The sequence below is a fragment of the Polypterus senegalus genome, chromosome 15 (assembly GCF_016835505.1).
Source record: "Polypterus senegalus isolate Bchr_013 chromosome 15, ASM1683550v1, whole genome shotgun sequence".
In the NCBI taxonomy this organism is placed as follows: Eukaryota; Metazoa; Chordata; class Cladistia; order Polypteriformes; family Polypteridae; genus Polypterus; species Polypterus senegalus.
The window spans coordinates 18,857,583-18,871,791 of record NC_053168.1 but is presented as its reverse complement, the minus strand read 5'-3'; the positions used below and the strand labels follow the sequence as shown (position 1 = coordinate 18,871,791).

Below are 14,209 nucleotides of genomic sequence, written 5' to 3'. Positions count from 1 at the left end.
AACAAGACAAGACATTGTGCAAAGAAAGGACAAAGAAGTAGCAGCAATATTGATGTGTAAGATATGTAACATAATAAATAATAGATATAGATAATAGAGAAATTATAAGTGTATGAAAATAGTTGTTTAAGACGATTGTAGACAATGACAGGTCAGAATGTTTCACAGCAGAAGGACAGACAGTGACATAATCCTTAAAGGTCAGTATGAGATTTTCATTTCTTTTCTACATGCACACTCATCTTTGCAGGACAGTGGTTTTCATGTATAAAAGTTCTGTTTTTAGTGGTGGTTGAGGCCGTGTGGAAGATCCCAGGGGGCAGCATGGTGTTAAGGACCTCTACAAGCATCCATGAAAGAAAATGTCTCAATTAAACAATGTTGCCTCTTAAAGCACAAGGGTGGTGTAAAGAATACCCCCAATAGTATGCATAATGTTAATAATAATTTAACATGGATTATGATGTTTGCCGATGACAATGTGATCTGTAGCGATAGTAGGGAGCAGGTTGAGGAGACCCTGGAGAGGTGGAGATATGCTCTAGAGAGGAGAGGAATGAAGGTCAGTAGGAACACCAAGACAGAATACATGTGTTTGAATGAGAGGGTGGTCAGTGGAATGATGAAGATGCAGGGAGTAGAGTTGGTGGAGGTGGATGAGTTTAAATACTTGGGATCAACAGTACAGAGTAATAGGGATTGTGGAAGAGAGGTAAAAAACAGAGTGCTGGCAGGGTGGAATGGGTGGAGAAGAGTGTCAGGAGTAATTTCTGACTGACAGGTATCACTAAGAGTGAAAGGGAAGGTCTACAGGACAATAGTGAGACCAGCTATGTTATATGGGTTGGAGACGGTGGCACTGACAAGAAAGCAGGAGACAGAGCTGGAGGTGCAGAGTTAAAGATGGTAAGATTTATACTAGGTGTGGCGAGAATGGATAGGATTAGAAATGAGGACATTAGAGGGTCAGCTCAAGTTGGACGGTTGAGAGGCAAAGTCAGAGAGGCGAGATTCCACTGGTTTGGACTTGTGCAGAGGAGAGATGCTGAGTATATTGGGAGAAGGATGATAAGGATAGAGCTGCCAGGGAAAAGGAGAAGAGGAAGGCCTAAGAGAAGGTTTATGGATGTGGTGAGAGAGGACATGCACGTGGTGGGTGTAACAGAACAAGATACAGAGGACAGAAAGATATGGAAGAAGATGATCCGCTGTGGCATACCCTAACAGGAGCAGGTGAAAGAAGAAGAACTGTCACTAATGTACTAAAATTTGACTTTGACGATGCAACTCTATCCAATGTCATGTTTTTTTTACAGTTTGCCAATATTCAACTTTCAAATGCTGTCTCCATAACTGCTCTCATTCATGGGAGATATTGTACAAACTAGTACTGTGTAACCTGCTGCAAACACAAAAGACAATAACACCATCACCAAACCAGCAGCCCATAACTAATAACAAAGGTCAGTCTACCAACCCTTATAGCACTTGTGGAAAATAAGAGAAGAACAAGGGATAGCTAATTAAACAATAAGAACTGTACTATTAAATGTGTAAACTGGTCAGAATTAAAATCTGCAGCCACACTGGAATCCCAGGATTGAACTTGAGAATGACAGAGAAAAAATAACTTACAGTATAAATTTTGGAAAGAAAAGATAAAAAAAAAACCCAAAAGCTTTACCAGTATGCTAAAAATCAGTGGAAAACTTGCAAACACATGAAAGGGTAGAAGTTTCTGAACCACAACATGCAAATTTGTGCATGCAAAAGTAACCAGAAAATGTGATTTTTGACAGTATTTATTCTCCCTGCTAAGGTGAGATGGAGGGTAGACCGTCTGTTAGCATCTTGTTTGATTTTATCCAAAGTATTTACAAAATTGTATTGGAAGAGATCCTTATATTTGTGATGGTTATCCCTAGATATTTAAACTCATTGATATTATGAATGAATAACTATGCACTCCAATGTAATGTGGTACAGCAGCGATTTTCAACTAGTGTGCCACAGTACAGTGGTGCACCATGAGAGCTACCCAGGTGTGCTATGGAAATAATAATGTAGTGCACCTGGGTCTGAACGTGAGAAGGAAAACCTCCGGAGATGGTCAAGATCTGTCTGAGGAGAACAGGACTACCTGGACAAGTCGGCATAAAAGCAGCTATGTTAGAGCATTTCAGACACATCTCCTGGGGGCTAGAATCCATTGTCTAGGTGTGAGGTCACCAGGGGATCTCACAGGCCAATAGTGGGCATTCGAGCTGCCTCTGAGGCAGAGAGAGGCGCTCAAAGGGACAAAGCAGCTGGGAGATACCACCACAGTGCTCACTAAGTGTCATGTCTGTGAACGCTGATCTCAAAGCTGCTATTTTATTGGCTTCTCTGGCAGTCCCACATCTTTGGACAGTTGAGCATTTGTGTGAGAATGTTTTTGTGGTTAGTAGAACGGTGGTGTGACTTGGGATATTTTTGCTTACAAAAAGTGTGCCACCACTGAAAAAAAGGTTGCGCAACACAGTTAGAAAATGTATATCCTAACACACCTAAGACTAACGGTAGAGTCAACTGTGGGGCTGAAAGCACCATATTGCCTGCCTATAGTGATATATTCTGTTTGAGTCCTTGCCTTATAATCCTTTACATCGCTGGTTTCCTCCTGAGATGAATAGCCAATGACTATATGGCTAACACAGAAAGCACTGGTGATAGTGGGAAACCTGGCTGAATACCTTGCTGTAATCTGAAGTAGTGTCAATTGTGTTGTTATTAATGCAGCCAGACATCTGGATTAGTATAAAGTAGTTTAATCCACGCATATATAATGAGGGAAAACCTTGGTTTCCTCATATTACTCTATCAAAGGCTTTACTTAAATCCAAAGACAGTATAACCTATGGTGAGTGAGAATTTGTGGGCCAGTATCTCACACTAAACAAGAGTATTCACCTTTAATAAATCTTGTTTGGTTTTGAGATATTACAGATGGAAGCACTTTCTGAATCCTTCTAGCTAAGACATTCACTAGTATCTTTACATCATTATTCAGGAGTGAAATTGGTCTATGTCTTTGAAAATGTGGTTATTAATGCTTGGCAGAATGTTTGGAATAGAATTTTGCCCTCGGTGGCTGTTAATAATAATGGAACCAACCTAGTTGAAAACTTTTTTTATAAGCATTAGGTGGGTAGCCATCTGGGCCTGACACCTTCCCACTTTGCTGTGAGTTTATGGCATCCTATATTTCTAAAAGTGTCAGTGTTTTTCCAAGCTCTTCTTTTCTCAGAATATCAAGTTGTGGCAGGTGTATTTTATCAAAAAATTCCTTAAATACACCTAGAATGATATAAGGATTTATAGTATTCCTTAAATGTGTTACTTATTTCATCAGGCTACCTGATTTTATTTTAGTTCCACTGAAAATATGATTATATAGTGCGTCTATGTGAAAACAGCATTGTCAAAGTTGTTTGGGGGGGGGAGTTGGGATCGTGAATGCGATTGAGAGAATAAAACTGAATAAGAAAAAAAAAAAAAACAAAGCTAACCTTTACAAGTATCATAAATTACACTGGCTGTTACAGACTGGAATCAAATGTATGTTTTTATTCTAAAATAGTAAAAATACGCGCAGCTCACTTCTCAAAACAGACTCGTCGGGGATCGAACCCGTGAAGTTTAGATTACCAGTCAACAGCTAATACTGTTGCGCCACCAAAGCGCTCGTAGCAAATGCGTGTCAATGTCGTACCCTAACGCGAGTTGTTTTTCTGCAATTATATTTTTGAATAGAAGCGCACTTGTTCTGTTATATTTGTACCTTTTGTGAAAGTGTTTCGTTGATATTTGGAATTCAGGCTTCACACATTATACACTTCAAGTCTACATTTTGTCTATTATTACCAAAACATGAAAAACGTTTCTGTTTTAACGATGTGTTTACATAGATCGTTGTAGACACAGAACACACATGAAATGCAAATGTTCCAAATAACGATATAGTATTTATAAAAGGTGTAATTTTGCTTGACTTCTCACTCTATACAACTCTAAGCAACGGACACGCAAGTAAACAGACATGAGCTGAGACAACTGTGTGGGGTGGGGGGATGTGATAGTAGGCTGCTTGCTGTTTGCTGCTTATCCACACATTTAGAGGACAAAAGACGCTGACGGAGAGGTGCGAAGCATTTTAAGGTGGAATGGATCTACAAGTTTTTTCGTAGGCTCTGGTAATTCTAGTGTTAAAAATGTTTCCCTGAGTGATGTGTGACTGACGAGTGGATGCTGCTTCTAACCTCATACAACTCTGCACTGCAATAACTATTTGGAGTCAGGAGTCTAGTTATGTTGACATATCCAGGTGAAGTCAGATGTCGACATCAGGGGTAGAGAAAGGTAATCAGCTGTAAACATCGACAAAACTCGCCATTACAATATAGTTGGACTTTCTTTGCTAGAAGGAACGTTAGCTGCGTTTATTTGACCTTGAATTCCTGTGTGGGTGTAAACAACGTCTAAAATGGCACTGACATCTGGCGAGAGACCAAAGCAAATGTGGAGAGCAAAGTACTCTGTAGACGCCGTTTGGCATATCATTGCTGAATCAGACTCTGACTAACCGGACACCGATTTTGATGCAAGTGATGTGGAAATTGAAAATGAAAGTGAGGTACCTGCATCAGCCAATCATTTCACAGCAGATCAAAGTGATGAACACATTTGTGTAGCTGACGCGCCTACAGCAAAATTTGCCTGGGAGGACTACCCAGATACCGATCAATGGAAGACAAGCTGGCAAATGGACTTCAACAAACGACGGCACTTGCTAGTGGAAAATATGGATTACCAGCTGTTCAACTACTTCAAGCTGTTTTTTTCAGAAATAGGTATGTAAAGTCACATAATTTAGAGGCTCATGGAACATAAAAGAAATTGACATTTGCCATAAATAAATATTTCATTGACAATCCTAAATTGTCCCTAGTGTGTGTGTGTGTGTGTGCGCGCCCTACCCAGAGTTTGTTTCCTGCCTTGCGTCCTGTGTTGGCTGGGATTGGCTCCAGCAGACCCCCGTGACCCTGTAATTAGGATACAGTGGGCTGGATAATAGATGGATGGATGTTGATTTATGTGTTAAACTATGTGCTTTTCAGAAAACTGAGTTTTTTTTAAACAATATTCAGCCTTGGGCCAAAACAGAAAATAAAATAATTGGAACTTAAAGAGTTAAACAAATTTGACAAGGTATTTATGTCAAAGTGCTGAAATGAATGGGGAACTGACAAACCAGCAGGTTTGTTTAAAGCCAGAAAGATGAGTACTTCCTATCAAACACGTCTGAGTGGTAAAATGTGTTTCAAAACCATCAGAATTCTACCATGAAATGAACTTTTTGCAATACTGTACTGCTCACTCCGAGTTCCTTGGTCTGCAACAGAGTTCGCAGCAATTTAACAAACTGAACTCTAAGGTCAAATTAACCTGGGTCCAGACCATGAGGTCTAATGTTAAAGCACTCTTAAACATTACGTTTGAAAGGGTCCATCTATCCATCTTCCAAACTCACTCATACAACTTCAGATTTTCAGGGACAGCAGCATTAAGCACAAGATGAAACCAGGCTTGGAGATGCCTTCAGGAACCAGCCCAGCTCTTCAAAATAAAGGCCAAATCAAACCTTTCTGACCACACTTTGTACACGTTTACACATATACATTCTTGAAATTCTTGCAGGCTATCTAGTTATCAAGGCCCCCTTAAGGCACGTTTCTCAATTACTGGGTCACTGGTTGGTATCGTTGGGTGTGTGATTGTGTCACAGTGAGTCACCTAAGCGATTTACAGCACTGCGCGATATTTATCCCTGTCTGAATATGCAAACACTTCACAAACAGGAATCGCCCCCACCTGCATTCTTGTAAGAATAACCCAGGGGGAACCACAACCACCCCTGCCTGCCCACCATTACATTCGAGCCTGATTCAACAAAGAACTCCAACGCTTGTGGGTCAACAATAACTATAAAAAGGTAAAACTGGGTCACTAACCAGTAAAGGTTGAGAAACACTGCCCTAAAGGACAAATCAGCTCCAACATTCAACCCACTCCTGCCTGTTCACGAATCAACTCACAGAAATGATTAAATTCTAATTGTACCTTCTTTGTTGAGTTTGATCCATGTACAGTCATTGACTCTCATTTTCCACATGAGCTCCTGCAGCGACAGCTTGTCAAACCTTCCCATGAAAACAAACTTTTTCACATTTTTCAAGAACCTGCACTTGTTATGGTTGGATCCCCAAAGCTGCTGCGGGACAACAAAGTGCAAGCATTCTCTGACAAAAGTATACACTTTCCAGGGTAGCGTGTACTGAAGTAGCAGCTCCTCCAAGTCCTCCATCCGATTACATCTTGGACTTGTCAGCTTATTTTCCTGTAAACCCCCTTCTTTGACATCATCGGGAAAAAGAACCGGACTGATGTTGTGCGTTACTACTGACCGAGGTGAGGACAACTTATCAAATGAGGGTTTAATAGGACAATTCTTTTTCAAGAGTTCAAAATATGGACATCTTTTATCCCTTTTCAAAAACTGCTGAAACAGCCCCCTCATATGCCAATAACGTTTTGGCATGTTCTTTTTCTCCCAGTAATTATCAGGCCTCTTTTTGATATCTTGGTCCTCATACAAAGAACTTCTTAAGAAAACTGTCTCCACAAGCCACTTTCCATTTGCTTTGAAGTTTGGTACTTGGCTAAGCAAGGAGCCCTTATTCGCATTTTTAATAAAACGTGAACTTGAGTACAACATATGTTGTCTCTTGATGTAGACTGTTGATAAAAAATTAGGTTGTGTTGGGGTTTTTCTTTCCTTTTTAAGGAAATGTGAAGATTTGTCTACCTGCACAGTGTTGGGCGCACATGACTGGTTGTTCTTTTGTTCGGTTTTGCTCCTCTCTGTCTCACTTATAGCAAAGCTTGATTTATCACAATCAGTTTTTTCACTAGCTTCTTCACACACCTTAGCTGAGATTACTGTAAATTGAGATTCTTGTTGTAATCCATCAGACATCTCAACAACAGAAGATCCATCTGCTATGTTACTTGCAGCAGATGTTGTACTTGGTGCCTTGAAATCTTTACTGACTGCATCTTCTGTTACAGGCACCGACAGCAAATCTGAAAGATAACCAGGAGATACGCTACCTTCCTTACATAGTAGGAGTTCAACACCAGGGCCACTGGAGTGGCTTGTAAGGTGCTGAACATGTTCTACTTTAAGCTTTTTGGCAGGAGGATACAGACCAGCATTAAGCCCTCTTTTCATCTGTCTATTTACTTTGATTCCCTGATTTTCCTCTGTAAAAAATGGAGGCAAACTGTAAACATTCTTGATTCCTTGTCTTTGGCTCCGCATAGACTTCCTTTTATAAAAAACAACTCTGGACTTGAGCATTTTTGATAAAACATTATATTTGGCATTAACTGGTCTTTGTCGGACACATCTGAATGAGGCAAGTGAGCCAGATGAAAGTAGGCTATAGAAAGGTACTCCACAGATCTGAAAGCAGGAGCTGGGTGGAGACACGGTGAAAAGAGAGCAGTGCTCCAGCAAGTACATCATGACATCATCACCCACCCTGCTCAGAAGGGTCTCCCAAAGTGTGCTGCTGCTCATCATCACGGTGGTTGTATTGGGCTGATAGCTGCATATGCTCGGTGCAAACTTGACATGAACAGAGCTGGTCTCACCGATGCTGGAGTAGCCAAAAGCAAGGACATTCTTCTTTCCTTTTGCACACAACCTCTGGAGTATTCGGGACACAACCTCCCTCTGGGAGGACAGCTAGAAAGGAGACAATAAAATTACTAAAAGCACAATAATAATCAGAATAATAATAATAGAACAGCAATATATAAGGAGGGTGAAGTCCCTGCCACTGACTAATGTACAGTACTTGAGGTAGAGAAGTCTGCTTTATTGTTAAAATAACCTTTAAGTGATCTCTGGCTTTTTTTTGTAATAATTCTGTACTTTATTTATACTGTACGTTTATTTTAAATTTTATTGTATTATTTTTGGGTGGAACAGTGGCGCAGTGGTAGCGCTGCTGCCTCACAGTTAGGAGACCCGAGTTCACTTCCCGGGTCCTCCCTGTGTGGAGTTTGCATGTTCTCCCCATGTCTGCGTGGGTTTCCTCCCACTGTCCAAAGACATGCAGGTTAGGTGCACTGGTGATCCTAAATTGCCCCTAGTGTGTGTCTTATATCACTGAAAGATGCTGAGAAATTAGTTCACGCGTTTGTTTTCAGTCGACTAGATTACTGTAACACACTCCTCTCAGGACTACCCAAAAAAGACATAAATCATTTGCAACGAGTGCAGAATGCAGCTGCTAGAATCCTAACTAGGAAAAGAAAATCCGAGCACATCACCCCAGTCTTAGTGTCACTACACTGGTTACCTGTGTCATTCAGAATTGACTTTAAAATTCTGCTTATGGTTTATAAAGCCTTAAATAATCTCACCCCATCTTATATATCAGAATGCCTGACACCTTATATTCCAAATCGTAACCTCAGATCCTCAAATGAGTGTCTCCTTAGAATTCCAAGAACAAAACTTAAAAGAAGTGGTGAGGCGGCCCTCTGCTGCTATGCACCTAAAATCTGGAATAGCCTGCCAATAGGAATTCGCCAGGCTGATACAGTAGAGCACTTTAAAACACTGCTGAAAACACATTAATTTAACATGGCCTTTTTATAACTTCAATTTAACTAAATCCTGATACTCTATATATTCAGTTCATCATAATAACTATTCATGGTGGCTCTAAAATCCGTACTGACCCCTACTCTCTCTTCTGTTTCTTTTTCCGGTTTCTCTGTGGTGGCGGCCTGCGCCACCACCAACCTACTCAAAGCTTCATGATGCTTCAACAATGATGGATGGATTAAAAGCCAGAAGTCTACGTGACCATCATCATCATCAAGCCCTTCCGTGAGAACCCTAAACACAAAGAGGACTGTTTGACTTATGTTAGGTAGATTACCCAGAGGGGACTGGGCAGTCTCATGGTCTGGACTCCCTACAGATTTTATTTTTTTCTCCAGCCGTCTGGAGTTTTTTTGTTTTGTTTTTTCTGTCCACCCTTGCCATTGGACCTTACTCTTATTCGATGTTAATTAATGTTGACTTATTTTCTTTTCTTACTGTGTCTTTTATTTTTCTATTCTACATTATGTAAAGCACTTTGAGCTACTTTTTGTATGAAAATGTGCTATATAAATAAATGTAGTTGTTGTAGTGTGTGATTGGTGTGTGTGTGTGCCTTGCGGTGGGCTGGCACCCTGCCCGGGATTTGTTCCTGCCTTGCGCCCTGTGTTGGCTAGGATTGGCTCCAGCAGACCCCCGTGACCCTGTGTTAGGATATAGCGTTTTGGACAATGACTGACTGTATTATTTTCCATATGGCAATTTGAATCAGCATGGCTGCCACAATTTTATATTTTCTAATGTACAGCATAATGTTCTTTTACATTTGCTAGGTATGGTTGTGCATAGGTTTGTGTGGTATACTAGTAACAAAAAACATCCCGAAAAACCTAATTTTTAAAAGGGTATTGTACCAGCATTTTGGTATTTTCAGTACTGGAAGTAAATAGTGTACATACAGCTTGATTCATCTTTCATCTGCTCAAGTCCCCCAACACCACTGGTCTTCGACACGCTGTGGACGCAATAGGACACCACTCCCAACCCCATGCCCTGCGAGATGGTGGAGACTCATCGGCGGACAACTACTGCTCTTCACTGTGCTGGAGATTCTGAAAGGGAACTGCTCATTGTATTGATGCAGAATGTGGCAAGGCAGGGCGTTGCATCAATGTGCTGTGTGCCAGGAAAGCTGCCCTGAGATGGGGAGGAGAAGTTATACATTAATTGCTTCAGCAGCATTTTGGTACCAGCACTGCGGTCCAAAAGCTGGTTATCATTACCAAAGTCAAAAGTTTAGTACCGATCCAACATTAGTTGTATGTCACAAGATTTGCATCACAAAATGTCACAACATTGGCAGTATAAGCTTTGTAATGCATGTCTAAACTTATGGACTCATTAAAATCAAATATCTCCTCATGTTTTATTTATTACTAGACAATTTATTTGGTAGGGCATTTTCAACTTCAGTTTTGATTTTCATGACAACCTGGTGACAAACTGATTTTTGACCATTTTTGCCTTTTCATCTCCCTGTTATCCCATTCAGGAGGAGATAACAAACATTCCATAATTATACTCAAAGGTTCTTAACCCAGTTCAGACGTGTATAGTGCCAGAGCCCAACCCACCTGTCTTGGAGGCTTGACAAGAAAGAGATATGTATTATAAACAGGGCTTCAGTCCATACATTTATATATAAAACAAAAAAAAAACAATTTCTCAAAAGCTTCTAGTTTCACGCTCTGAACCTGTTTGGCTCCAAAGTGGGTGTCAAAAAATCAATTATAGAATGCAATAAGGTTGTAATTAACACTGTTTTTCACAAGCAGTTTTACTCTGAAGCTGAAAAAGTATAAAGTATTTCAGTACTTGAATTTAAAATCATCTTCACGGGGAGTCAATTCTTTCCAAAGTTTGTTCTAATCCAGTGGTTCCCAACCTTTTTTTTGGCCATGCCCCATCTAGGCCTCTCTAAAATCATGATGTCCCCCACTGTAACAGTCACCTTATTCTTATTATTACCAATTCAAAAAATGAACTCCTACTCACATGGAGGAAGCCCATGATGTCATTAATTTGGTCTAAATGAGCTTCCAAAGGACATGGAAACAAAAGAGGGAAAGGATAGCTGACGTACTGACAAAGAAATCACTAAGAAATTGTTAAACAAAAAAATATATAATATGAAGTAATATGAAAATACAGTTCTGAAAACATATAAGAGACATATTCATAAATGTAAAATAACTTAAATGACAGCTTTTTCTGTAATATTTTCATCATTTTATATTTTTGTTATATTAAAAAATTGTATAATCATTCTTAGAATTGATATTATTTTAATGGTAAAAATGATTTCTAAGTAGGAAAACCCAAGCCCGTTGTAAAATCATAAAGGGTTCTTCACCATTCCTTCTATGTTCATATCAATATATAAATGTCTCCGTAAAAAATAAAAATACAAATTATTTGTTTATTTTTTCTATCATTTTTAACAGTGAATTTCTGTTTTTTTCACTTTATAAATTGTTTTAACGTACCTAAATTGTCGAATTGCTCCCCTAAAAAATCAAATTGTGCCCCACTTTGGGAATCACCGTTCTAAACAATAACTGGACACCTACAGATTTTGCCTCAATAAGCTAAATAAGACATTACGCTTTCTCTGTGATGGATACCATCTTTTATTTAGTCATCGTTATAGAACTACTATTGGAAAAATATGGACAAAAACATACGATCATCGTTCAACCCATCTCATTGTGAGGGCAGAACCAGCTTGCGCAAGGAAAACCGTCCGCGAACAGACAGGAAAGCTCCAGAGGGATCAGAGCATGTTTTCCCTCTCCAGATGTTAAAAGTTCTCCCTCAGAAGGAAAGACGTGCCATCGAAGAGAAAGAGGAGTCCAGAGAAGTCTACCTGGCCTGGTGAGGTCAAATGCAAGAGCCAGAGGTTTAAGCATTCTGGTCATGTAACAGAATCACAACTTAGGAGGGTCTTGAGAAGAAATCTTTTTGTATAGCAATGACATTTTCCTATTTAGTCAACTGTTTCATGAAAACAGAAAACCTTATTACTATTCATAATACCCTTGACATACGACCGGCCTGACATGCGAACAACTTAATTCACGACCAAAATTTTAGTTTTGATTTACGACCAACATCTTGCGTTACAACCCAAATGCGGTCACGTGTATCCGCTTGAGCGATTGTAAACAAACAGTCGAGAGCATTCGTAAGCGTCAGTCGAAGCCCAGATACATGTGTTTGTGGACGTAATTTCGGTCAGTGCAGTGATTTATCTATATATATAATTCACTAAGACCATGGCAAGCAAGATGCATAATTGCTAAGGAAGGAAGAGAAGGTAACGAAGGTAAAGAAAGTAATTGTTAAGGGATGTTAGCTAGCGGGCTGGCGCGGCACATGATGATGTCATCAGGCTGAGTCAGCACCAGATTGCTTTGGAGTGTATTATTACAGCAGTTCACAACACGACCACCTTTGAACTGAGTGCTCGACTACTGTCATTATTAACTTGAGAAACAGTGATCACAATCGAAACGAAGAAGGAAATTGTGCTGAAATATGAGAGTGGCATTCGTGACCGATCTCGCTAATATGTACAGCATGTCAAAATCCACCATCTCGACAATTTTACAAAGAAGAGATTTGCATAAGGAGGTTCCTTCTAAACAATAACCACCTTCCGTTTCATTCTCCTCCTCCTCCTCCCTTCCTACAGCCCAAAGATGTCAAATTAAATGGTGAGTACAGTGTGAAATTGTTGTTTCTGGTAGGCTACGCACTTTTTATAACTTTTTGGTTAGTACATTAGAAAAATTATTGGTGTTTTGGTAAATTATGCACATTATACAACCCTTTTTTATTATGAAAAGGTTAAGTAAGTGTTGCTGTGGGAGGTTCGGAGCACATTATGGGTATTTCCATTATTTCTTTTGGGAAAAAATACTCTTGACTTACAACCAACTTGAGTTACAACCAGCCCTCGCGAACAAATTGAGTTCGTAAGTCAAGGGTCCACTGTACCTAGAAAATATAAGAAACCAGTAACCACAAAAGAGTTTGCTATTGTTTTTGACGTAATTCTACCATGTCTTACAAAGAAATGTTCCTGGGAGATCTACCTAAATTTGTGTAAGGGAATCAGAATACTAAAATAAACCAAGACCTTCAAGTGATTCTGAATTGGATTAAGCAAGTTTGAGAATATTATGTGTTGTGCTACTTTAAGACAAGGTTTATATGACTGACAATAAATGGGGCAACAAACAAGTAAGGAAAATGAGTAGGGCAGTTTCTGTCCTAAATGCAAAACCAACTGAAATTTCTTACGTTAAAACATTATAAGGAAAAATTTTTGGAACTTACCCATAAAGTACTGTTTTACCATTCAAAAAAGTGCTTTTGAAAAATGATTTAATGTAAGTAACAAATGCAGAAACAAATTAAACATTTTTATGGAGCTATTTCACAAAGTAATTGTAATGAGAAGTCAGGCAAAATGACACATTTTATTGTTTAACTGAACTAATTACATTGTACAAGCTTTCCAGGCAACTCATGTCCCTTTTTCATGTATTTTGTAATTCAGGAACTGGAGTTCTCCGTGTTTAAATAGGCAACAGGACATGGATAGCACTGGAAAACCTTTAAATGCATCATCTTCAATGTAAAAAATTCGGACATGAGCGGTAGTAGGCTTTGAGCTCTAGGAACCAAGTTATCCAAACTATTTCAGTAATTATTTACCGCTCTGATGGCGATCTTTCTGATCATAAAATACACCATTACAATAGCAATTAAAAAGAACAATGCATACAAAATTAATTGCAGATTACGGTATTTGAGGGTTCATCTACAGGAGGGGTCGCCAACTCCAGTCCTGGAGGACCACAGTGGCTGCAGGTTTTCATTCTAACCCTTTTCTTAATGAGTGACCTGTTTTAATTTAGTTTAATTTGAACTAATTTTAATTGACTTGCTCTTGAAGACTCAGACCCCTTAATTCAGAGGTTCTCAACGTCGATCCTGGGGATCCCCTGTCGCTGCAGGTTTTTGTTCCAAACAGCTTCTGTTTTTAATTGAACTCCTGGGCTAATTAAGTGAACTGATATTTCCCAAGTTTTGTATTTAGGGAACAATATAGAAATTAGAAAACTAAGTTTGCTAAAAAAAATATAAAATGTACCAAGCAGTTATATAGGAATAATGTATTTTTTTTTCTTTTTAACAGTATTTTCATCTTGATTTTCATCCTACTTTTCAAGTTGTTCTAATTGTTTAATTAATCCATTATTTACTAATTAGTGGGTCTGATGCTAAAGTAGTTGCAGCCTTTGATTATTCCGTGTTGTTTGCCAGCGTGTCTGATCTGCTTGTGTTAAGTTGTCATTATTAAGATACAATGAAGGGGGAAAAAACTGCACAGAGACAGCAAAGTATAATGAAATCAACAAA

The 14,209-nt window shown here is 39.2% G+C and overlaps 1 protein-coding gene across 5 annotated transcripts in view; it reads right to left on the bottom strand.

Annotated features, from left to right (window-relative positions):
* Window positions 1–14,209, bottom strand: part of tert (telomerase reverse transcriptase) — a 98,604-nt gene that overhangs the window by 79,640 nt on the left and 4,755 nt on the right. For all 5 annotated transcript variants that reach the window (XR_005630691.1, XR_005630693.1, XR_005630690.1 and 2 more), the window contains exon 2: window positions 6,160–7,849. Coding sequence is in view for 1 of the 5 variants with exons in the window: in XM_039736956.1 (XP_039592890.1) it covers window positions 6,160–7,849 (1,690 nt within the window). In the remaining 4 variants the exon portion in view is untranslated. The remainder of the gene's footprint in view (window positions 1–6,159; window positions 7,850–14,209) is intronic.